Below are 11,434 nucleotides of genomic sequence, written 5' to 3' on the forward strand. Positions count from 1 at the left end.
GACTGCAAATATTTAATGCACAACCAATGCAATGTATTGAAATATTATCCATACATGAAATTTATAACAAATTCCACCTGTAGTACCTTCTCTCTTTTCTACAATGTAGACGTGTTACATAATGAGTTCCATATTTGTGGAATTATACTGAAGACCTTGCGAAACAATAACTAAAGTTAATATTAAAATCATTTGCGGGGAATGAATCCTATACGTCTACCAGTAATATTTGTCTGATTGCTACGCAGGTGAACCGGGTTCGATTTCCAGGGTGAGTGATTTCAGGTTGGAACTTTCCCAGCAATATCCCTGCATGAAGCTCCTTTTTGGTTCACCCAGACCCATCTAATAAATGAGTAGTGGGGCAACCCTGGTAAAGGCTGTTCGAGCATTGCCTCTACAAATGGTCGAGATTGTGAATGTGTGGATTCCTACCTCTACATCCTACTAGTAATATTATCATGTGCATGCATCAGTAATTGCTCCTTCAATGTATCTAGGTAATATCTAAGTCACTTTGACTGATTCATCAACTGATAAGAGATCTGCCAATAGTAAGTAATTGTATGAACATTTCCACAACCATACAGAGTGTTCTGTCATATGCAAAGTAAGAAACTTCGAATAATGCTAAATTATAAACCAACATTACCATTAATCTATGGAGAGAGAAAGCCTTAGATCTTCTTCTTCTTCTTTTCCATCCCCTTCTGCCATTAGGCGTCGGGTTCCATCATCCACTTCCTGTACACTTTTCGGTCCAAGGCTAGTTTTCGGACTTCCGGCATTGTTTTCCCTTTCTTCTTTCCTATCTTTACCACATACTCTTCCTATTGAAGTCTTGGTCGTCCTCTTCCCCTCTTGCCTTCTGGTCCGGCCTCCAGCACCTGTCCAGACTCGCGATCCTCCTCCATTATTGTAACATGTCCAAACCATTGCAGCGCCTTTCTCTCTATTGTTTCCAATAGTGGTTTTTGCTGTAACTGACCTCTAATGGTGGTATTTCTAATCCTATCTCTTCTAGTCTTCCCTACTACTTTTCGTAGGTATCTCATCTCTGTTGCTTGAAATCTGTTATTCTGTTTTGGCAACAATGTTAAGCTCTCTGTTCGATACAATAATGTGGGAATGTAGATTGCCTTGTGCATCATCATCTTCGTTTGTTCACTTATTTCCTGTTTACCAATTAAAGTGTTGTTGAGTTGATAGTACACTTGGTTTGCCTTTTGTACCCTAATATTCACTTCTTCATCCATTCTTCCATCTGACGTTATGATTGTTCCCAGGTATGTGTATCTGTTTACTTGTTCCAGCTGCTTCCATTTCCACTGTATATTTAGGGGTGCAGTTTTTCTTTCTTTTGTCACCACCATCACTTTACTCTCATCTATGTTCATGCTCATTCCTTTGTCTTTTATTCTACTTGCTCATTCAATTACCGCCTTCTGTAACTCCTCTCTATTCCTAGCCACCAGGACAATGTCGTCAGCATATGCAAATGATTGTACTTGTACTGGTCTCATCTTTCGGTTTCCTACTTTGTATCTCCCAGTTCTTAGTTTACATTGTTTGATAATCTGGTTCATTAGGATGATAAACAGAAGAGGGCTCAGGCATTCTTCCTGTTTTACTTATATTTCTAAATAAATATAAAATATAAATTTATATATATATATATATATATATATATAAATAACTAAAATACAAAAATAAACACAATTATCCTCGATTGATACTGGGAAGAGGAGCTCGTGTTGCGTTATCTACATTTACTTGTGATTGCCCCTTCGTCTATCTCATCTTCATGATTAGCCAAAAGTGGCAGAAAAGCGAAGTTAAATAAACCAAACCAATCAATAAACCATACTGGGAACATAAAAAATGTTTAATAATAATAATAATAAAAAAGAATGACAAGGATTGGACAGTTTAATATAAATGCAGAACCAGTGATATGATTTTGCAAATGTGCTCGTTTACTAACTTCATTCTAAAATAGAACCTTCAAATTGAAGCATGCAATTTACTTTCCAATTCAGCATAAAGGAAATACCTATTAGTGTTCGCACGTCCAACATATTGTTGATGAATAACGTTTTCTAATTGAATTTGCAATTTGAAACAATTTGTATTCCTGTGTCTGAGAGAAATTGCATTTCCGATTGGTTTTAAGAGGTAGAAAAAACGCGATTCTTCATCTAGTTTAGTCAGCTGAGATTTCTCTATTCTTGAAGCGCAATCTTTTCTGATAGAGATTGAAAGAGAGGGGGAGAAATTTACATTTCGCAAAGAACAATGTCAACGTCGTTCCACAGGCGTGGCTGGCACGATTATAGAGGGGCAGGGGAAATTTCCTCCAATATGAGAACCAAGCGAAATTTCCACATTTCATCCCTTATTTAATCCCAGGTAAATTTTACTTTTTTTACAGCCGCGGCAGAGATTGAAAAAAATAAATCATCTCTTTAGAAATCGGTTTTGATGAACGAGCCAGCCCCTATGCCTTCTCCAACCACTTACACTCCGCACTTTGTCTGCGGGGGACGCCGAACCGAAGTAAAACCGAATTCAATCAACGTGTAACTACAATGCTTTCAAACCCAGAGACGGCGAGGAAAATGGCCATTGAAATCGAAAATGTCAAGCCATCCATCATCCCAAAGTGAAGATGACTGAGTAATCTCCCCCCTTTCTAACCCCTTTCTGGCTAGACCCCCTAAGAGAACGTGGAACGTTATATCGTCGCCAACTAACCAGGCTTCGGTCCAAATATAGCCTGGATGGAAAATGTCGTTCCTCTATCTGGTCTTGTAAACGGTTGAACACGAGTTTTGTTCAGAAAGCAAAACTCAATATACAACATTTATTAGCTTCTGAAAATCCAACTGTGCCACTTACGGCTGTATGCACAAAACATGTGCACACTTTGCCACACTATGGATGTACAAAGTGGTTCGGATTCGTTTTAAACTGCAGCCCCAGTCCCGATTACCCTTTGTGTGCATAAGTGGACTTAAAAGCTCAAATTCAAAACTGAAACACATTGCCATGCTACTTTATGTAATGTTAGCGTACTTGTTGTTCGTATCCTGAATAAGATATGTACGTTTCACGTGCTTGCTCCTTCAGCTTTTCCCACAATTCATTATCCTGAGATGCCAGGGGTCCCGGGTTCGAATCCTGGCTAGGGCATGGACGTTTGTGATGTCTATTCATCAATTTCATCATATCATCACTCATCCTCATCTTCGCAAATTAGCCAAAAGTGGCACAAGAAGCGAAGTAAAATAAATCAAATCAAATCAAATCAAATTCATCATCCATATGTATCGTCTTTTCACATAGAAAAGCAGGAGAAGAACGTACAATAACAACAAAAATACAAAAATTGAGCTTGCGTGTTAAATAAACACACAAATACACTTGACGTATTGACTTTGTACATAAACAACCTTACTGTATTACGCCACAAATTGTGTTTTACGAATAACATTTTCCAGTTTAAGTAGACCATAACTTTTCCTGCTTTAAAGTAGAGATTACATTTTTATTTGTATATTTTTGATAACGTTTTACTCTGAATGCAATACATAATCAATTAGTGCTTAAATTTGGATACTGGTTTAGTTTATCTCGAGGTTTTAGTTGCTCTCTTACTGCTACAAGAATTTTCAGACTTCAAACTGTACAGTCCATCAAATAGAAGGACCGATCGATATATTCTACCTAGCAGGAGGGTGGGTAAGTCCTAGCGGAATGGGTTTTCTGATCTTGTTTATTTGTCTAAGGATCAGAGCCGTTCGATGGCTGGAAGCTCAACCTCCCCCCCCCCAGGAATTAAGCTTCAGTCAAAACCTTTAAGGTCAACTGGGCATCGAACTCACGTTGCTGTTACACATGGACGAAAAAGAGACGTAGACATGGGTAAGTGAAGTTTATATCCACTGAACTTCACATTATATGTGTTCATCTTGTGATGTAATTGTTGAAATTGAATCACGAGATTACCTCATGGTAAATATCTAGAGGAGAGTCTAAATTGAGTGCCAGTGTTTGGAGGGAGCGAAGTATATAGGTAACCGTGGCCAAGACTAGGCATATCTTACCAGGATAGAAACAGATGAAATGCTATTGTTGTTGAAATAAACATTTGGGTTTAGAAATAGTAGCAGTGATTTTGCTCGGTGAAGTAACTTTAGGTTAAGAAAGCACAATACAGCAGAACGTCGTTTATCTGCATTAATTGAGACCGAAGGTTATGCGGATAACAATTTTTCCGGATAATCAAACATGTGTTTATTTAACAAAGAAAAGCACGTACAGTACAGGTTTATTCTATACATACAGTAGCATAGTACTGCATACGTATACAGTACAAGAAAACAAAATACATGAGAAAATGAGAAAACACTTGTAATATACGTACAGTACTGTAGCTGTACTGTGTTATTTATGCAGAAAAATAATCATATTTTTTTTGGAACAGATTTGATCGTCTTTTTTTTGCGGCTCTTTGTTTTTTGAGTGTGCGGATAACTGACGTTGCGGATAATTGACGTGCGGATAAGAGACGTTCTACTGTATTTTCAAATTCTTGGAGTACCACGGTGAGCAACTATTTCCTGGCTATATTTGCATTTTTTGCATTAGATAAGCCAACGTGAACAATATTGAAGATACGGTAAATGTAACTGGCCATTTGTGCAGTTTTATCAGTTCCTACAGTTAAGTTTTTTAGAAACAACGCCTTACTTGCAAAGTTGTTGGAAACAACAGTTAATTTTCTGTATCCATAATGTACTTACTTTTACATTCTGGGTGATTATCGCTAGTTTACGGCCCGATATTTTATTTTATTTTAAGTGGATGCTCAGATCCCAATAATTTTACTTGTAAATGCCTTTCTAATTTCAAAATCTTAATTAATACGTACCCCTGAAATTAAATATTGATGTATAAATTATTCCATAATATTGCTATCTTGTTTAGACTTGTTGGTAAATATCCTATGTAAAATAGGTTTAGATTAATTGCCACACACTGCATATAATGAAATCTTGTAGTTTCCTCAGGCCAACATCATTAAATTAATTTGATAAGTACTGATTTTCATTGGCAATTTGCATTAGAAATCGATATATATATTATTATGTTTGGAAAACTGACAGTGATAACTATTATTATTAATTTAATTTCAATTATGTTCGTTGGAAAGACCTGGGTTCGATACCCGGTGAAGACACATGGCACAGTGGTTCGCATCCCACTTTAAACTGTAGGTCCAGTACCGATTAGCCTTACTGTGCACAAAGTGGAATTGATACTGTTTCATGGGACTTCTCGCGTCCCTGTATAATTGATGCAAGGGTTGCGGCCCGACGGTTGAGAAACACTGGTACAATGCACGCCCAATTGTTTAAGAATACACAGAACTATGTACGTATATTTCCTTAATTTATGTTGAAAATAAGTTGCACTGTGAAGTAGACGTAATTTCCAAACCTAGGTAGGAAAACTGTAATGAAATGCGCGGGAAACAGCACTGACCTCTTTTTCAGCGAATAATGAATTACTGTGAAGCAGCCATCACGAGGGAGGAAGGAAAAAGTACTTGTGGAACCATGTCAAGAAGGGAAAGAAATGACTGTCGATAATTAGCGAACCTCGAAGAGAGTTTCTCACGTCCATTCAGAGAAAGAGAGAGAGAAGGTATTGATCGCTGAGTCGTCATTTGTCTCCATTTTAGACCCCCTTTCTTGCCATTCTGTTAACGTTTCTTTAAGATTAATTCCAGTTCCCCCGCTGCTTTCTTTCCCTCCCTGCGCGATACCTTAAGCCGAACACACACAAACTGAGACAAGCAATAGGCTCGGTATTAAGGTTAACGACTTTACCGTCAGTCTTTCTCTCTCTCTCTTTACCTAACCACAGCAGTCGTTTGTAAGCGTTTTCCTTTTCGTTTTCCTCTCCCAGCAAGTTCTTTGGATTCTTTCATTCTCTTTCCCTTTGGCTCCTTCCTAACGAGGTCCCCTCCTTGGTTCCGATCTTCAGCAGCTCGTTCATCAGGATTTTTGCCTCCAAATTTCTCATACTCATTTCTTAGTCCTCGGGAGACACCCCCTCCCCTCCTTTCCACCAACCGCCGCTGCGACTCGTTTTTTTCTTCTTTTCTTTTTATCTCGTTCTAGCCTTTTACCTTTTGCGCGGGCACGATGCTGAGTATGCAAAATTTCCAGTCCAAAGGTTTTCCACCACTGTCGTCATCAAATTAAGATCTAACGACAAGGTAATTAAAGGTAAAGAGAAACTGTCTGGGGAAAAGTCTCATCTGAGGGGAAAGTGCCCGATCCCAGCGAATAATCTCTCTTGAGGGGTGGAACTGCGGCGGGAACGCAAACAGGACCGCAGGGGACCAAAAAGTACACAATTACAAACCGAGATGAAGAACTGTGAAACCTGACTCTTATTTGCAATGTCCGCAGCATTCAGTTATGGTAGAACAAGGTTTCATACCTACACTACCGTCTTAAACCAATGGCGTTCAGTTGTGCAGTTCGATTGACTGATTCGGTAACATTACTGACACCATTAAGCTCAAAGGAGACTTTTCAGTGCCTGAAAAGAAACGATTGATTCTTAGGGAATCCACGATTAGTCAAGTACCATTTTTGTTTTCAACGCTCGAGTACAATGAAAGTTAAGAAAACAACTTTCCTAAATTGTGTATATTGGACGTGTGTTCATGTAGTTTACTATTTCGTTCCTCAGTCGTAGTGCTCTAATCATAAAGGAGGGGGGGGGGGTTAAAATGTTCTCTGCCTGATCCCCCTGCAACAATATATAAATATAATTTTATAATTGTAAATTCTTGCACGAGTTTTGTGCTTTCTATAAATTTTGAATAAAATTACCAGTCTTTACCTGTGCATATTGCAAAGAATAAATAAATAAAAATGATGCTAAACTATCTGTTTAATGCGCATGTCCTTAAAGCCAGTGATGTGATTCGGACGGTTGGCTAAGGAGTAACACCATCTACATTACTATTGAAAGTCACAGTGATGTGAATTAATCCCGAAAAGTTTAATGTAAAAAATCATAAGAATTCACCATTTAGGGTTATTAATGTTTCCTTGTCCATAGTTTTAAAGACAACGGATATACATATTTTGCTGCACTGCATCCTCAATAGCGATTTTCTCTTCCTTTTCCCAAAAGCCTCGACATCACACGTGCGACATCTGAAGTAGCTTCTTGCGTCTTTCTCTTAAACCGACAGAGATGCCAACTCTCCTCCGTCTCTGTTACTCTCAGACATTGCTCCAATACTGCTGTTTGTATTTGTTGACACGTTCTGTATGTTTGGTCTTGAATATTGTATTCCATTCGCCTGGATGTTTTACGTTCGGACCATCTTCTGCGGATGCTGCTTTTATGTTCAATAAGTGCCAGGTTCTTTCACGAATCCCGCGAGTCCCAGTTTTGACTTAACTGCTGCAGCATCTGGCTTTGAAACTGAGCCTCAACTCTATGTGACCGTTATTCCTTGCCGTCTTGAATGATCTAGGAACTTACTATTCGAATTCTTGCATAAAAAGTAAAGTAGCTGTTTTGGTTGAGACATTGTACAGTTTCACGTGGATTTATTGTACTTATTTACCGGTAATTTATCAATATACATATGCATATATAAATTCTACTTCTATGTAAGGTAATGGTAACGCTACCCCTTGCACCTTAGGGGTAGTTTTCCTATAAATACATATGGGGGGTGGGGTGGAGGTATGGCCAGATGAACCCCAACATTCTGCCTGACGAATGAAAATCTATCCACTACTAACACTGTAAGTGAAGATTTTGGTTTATCTCAGTCAGTATCTGAACACAGTGCACTTTAAAAATATATATATATATATTTCATAGTGTAAGGTAAGTGAAATTCACCGTGCCATGAAGGAATATAGGGGAATGTGGAGTCTCCACATATTCATGATGCTCTCGCTCATTTTTGGAGGTAATGCGATGACAATCACGCTGCCCCCTTCCCCTCCCGGGAAACCCCAGATCAGTTTTTATGCAGGAACAAGACGGGAAACAATTCCGACCGTAGATACCCACGCCGAGAATCGAACCCGAGTCCCCGCTTGGCAGTCAGACGCTATACCGACTGGACCACGAGGAATCATTTGTTAGTGCTTTCTTGACAACAAGCACAGGATTTAACTGAGTTTATGTGATGTTGCTAACTGTAGTTATTCTCAGTACATGAGCAAGGGGGCATTCTTTGTACACAAGACGTTACTTTATTATTTTGCATTGTTATTATGTGAATAATTACAGAATATCAATCATTTCATGTTTTTTATGTATTATATTATGTTTTTAGAAATACTGACAGCGTAAAGTATCCCTATTCACCAATTCAGATTTTTGTCTCCATTTTCAGAATTCTGGCCCACTGTGCCACGGCGTGAATACAGGGCGGCCCCAAAAATGTAACCGAAATACTACTTAGTACTTCCATTTATTATTTTTGGCCACCCTGTATGGGTATAGTTCCAGCTAACGTCTTCTGATGTCTGCAAGTAAAATATTCTCTCTTCAATATTAAACTGGTGAATTTCGCAATTGTAATAGGGGGAGGATTTTTCTCGTATTTGTTTTCAACCGTACCAACTACAATATCAATCTGTGGGTAAAAACCTTAATTACAAGACATACGATAAAAAGTGTTGAGTTGGATAATAAAAGTTGAGAGTAGCAATTCATTTCCGCAAACAGAAGCACCTTATCGGATGTACATTTGGAATCTGCAGAAGATTACTATCCTCCTCCAACATTAATGCGGAGAAACTAAGCTGATTCCAAAGCATTTCGGTCCAGCAGGGATTGCGCGAGAGTTAAATTAAACCCAACTCTCAGGTAACCATCACCTCAGCCTCCACAACTTCTAAGATTCAGCGTCCGATAAGATCTTGAATTTGCATTCTGTGTAAAGAAGGAAGAAATGGCCTGACCCCACGTTCGCTTCCATCCCGTTCTCCTCCAAGACAACGCTCCTCCTCACGTCTTCCCTCCCCCGCTCCCACCCCCCAGTCTCCAAAAGTTTAGATTCGTGGTTCTGGAAGCCCCATTTGGATGCATGAGCTTGGTTTCCGCTGTTTATCAGTGCAAGCGTAAGAAATTTCCTTGTCCGAGGAAAACAAAGGAGAGATAGCATTTCTTCTATTCTTCTGCCGCAGCGGAAAGGTCCATGCGAAAAACAGGTCACATTTGCAAATAATTTGATGCTGTGCGGCTATACACTGGATCCTTTTGTTCTTCTGCGCGCTATCTTTTAAATCTGAAGAATGGAGAGTGAAGAATTCAGATGTATTTGAACATTTGGCAGTAAGAACATTTCGTATTTTTTGAAAAACACTCTGGTTGAAAAAGCAACTGGTTAAGTAGTTATGACTAGATCTCGGATTTGTATGTAATTACATATTCTATTCGTTTCTAGATTCATGCCTTAAACAGGAAAATGTCGACGAATTATACAGCGTGTCCACAATGAGACTCCAACATTTTGAAAGTCTATAACTTTTTCATTTTAAATTGTACAGCTGTGATTCCGGAAGTAGCAGAAACTCAAAAAGTTTATGTGGTAACGTTTTAGTGCGCGCAATAGCCGTAGTGGCGCTGCAGCACTCGATTGTTTGAAAATTGAGATTCCAAACGAGCGTGCACAGGTTGTGTGGTGGTGTGCAGAAACGAAATCACTTATTCAAGTGCAACGAAACTTTCGTCGTGTGTACAATAAGGATCCTCCGACATTCACGACTATAAAGAAGTGGTGTGATCAGTTTTTGGCGACCGGCAATGTTTTGAAAGGACACTGTGGTGGTAAACGCAGAATCCAGGAACAGGTTGTAGAAAATGTGCTGAGGTCATTCGAAAGGAGTCCACAGACGTCAGTAAGACAAGCAGCGAGAGAACTTGGTATGAAACGGTCGACAGTTCACACAGTTCTTCACTGCTTGTCTTACTGACATCTGTGGACTTCTTTCGAATGAACCTGTGCACGCTCGTTTAGAATCTCAATTTTCAAACAATCGATTGCTGCAGCGCCACTACGGCTATTGCGCGCACTAAAACGTTACCACATAAACTTTTTGAGTTTCTGCTTCTGCTGCTTCCGGAATCACAGCTGTACAATTTAAAATGAAAAAGTTATAGACTTTGAAAATGTTGGAGTCTCATTGTGGACACGCTGTATAACTGACACGATTTTGCATATGTTTTACGACATATTTTTACATATTTGCCAGGATATTACATATTTTACATATTTGCTAATTTATTTAGTACTTTACATAAAACAACATATTTCGCTATTTTTTCCCGAATTTGATCCTTTTCCCTATATTTTCGATCTCTGAAACATGATGAAGAAAATTTGTAGCTCATGTTATGTCATATTTTCTAATCAATGAGATGCATAGTGCTTACCGTCACCTTGGCAAGCTGAAGACAGGCTGAACTATTATTTATCGAAAGGTGCTGGAGTCCCCTCTCCACGTTATGGTTTCATATTTTCGTTTCGCTTTTAGGTGTAGACAAATCACGTAGAAACTTGGCATCGGTGGACAAGAAGGCTACTTTTCTGTATGTAGTGAGTTACACAATATGTCCCTTGTACAAAAAGTACAAAATTAGCTATTTGTTTTCATTCTATTGCTTTTTTCTGTAGAAGATTTTTTCTTAACAATTTGTTTCGAAAGTTACGAAGAGCTGTCTTACATATTTACATATTCTATAATAATTTGCGATGTGAAAAGTAATTAATAGTTGATAAAATTTGGTTTCTTAAATATGCACACTTTGCTGTGCTTTTTTGAGTTTATATATTTCATTGAAATTTTAATTTGAACAACTTATGTCCTTAAAATTATGTAGAATATGTTAAAAAAAATATATATCTAGCAGAATACTTGAAATTGCTTGGATAGACGATTATTATTAATATTACATATTCTTTGATACTACATATTTAGCTACATCTCTTTTTGATAATACATATTTAGGTACATATTTTATCAATTATTGTAATATATTTATGTACATATTTTGTACTTTGATATTACATAAAAATCCAGGCTCTAGTTATGACAGTCGAATTATATCGAATAAATTGTAACAACACAACGTTGTTTCTCCATATGTTAGCACAGTGAGCCGGCCTCCATGGCGTAGTGGTTAGCACATCGCGCTACGACGCTAGGGGTCCCGGGTTCGAATCTTGGCCTGGACATGGATGTTTGTGAGTGTTTATTCATCAATTTAATCATATCATCACTCATCCCCATCTTCACAAATTAGCCAAAAGGGGCACGAAAAACGAAGTAAAATAAAGCAAATCAATCAATCAATGTTAGCACAGTGAGGTGCCGCG

The 11,434-nt window shown here is 38.3% G+C and overlaps 1 protein-coding gene across 1 annotated transcript; it reads right to left on the reverse strand.

The window, feature by feature from the left end:
- Nucleotides 1-830: 830 nt before the first annotated feature.
- LOC145994958 (uncharacterized) lies at nt 831-1,397 on the reverse strand. The gene has a single exon (XM_083131490.1). The coding sequence runs from the start codon at nt 1,395-1,397 to the stop codon at nt 831-833; it is 567 nt and encodes a 188-aa protein (XP_082987616.1).
- Nucleotides 1,398-11,434: the final 10,037 nt, after the last annotated feature.

The sequence above is a fragment of the Lepisma saccharinum genome, chromosome 11 (genome assembly GCF_977018435.1).
Source record: "Lepisma saccharinum chromosome 11, izLepSacc3.1, whole genome shotgun sequence".
Classification (NCBI taxonomy): domain Eukaryota; kingdom Metazoa; phylum Arthropoda; class Insecta; order Zygentoma; family Lepismatidae; genus Lepisma; species Lepisma saccharinum.

Coding starts and splice junctions, on each gene's coding strand:
- LOC145994958 (XM_083131490.1), bottom strand. CDS start 1,397: ATGAACATAGATGAGAGTAAAGTGATGGTGGTGACAAAAGAAAGAAAA.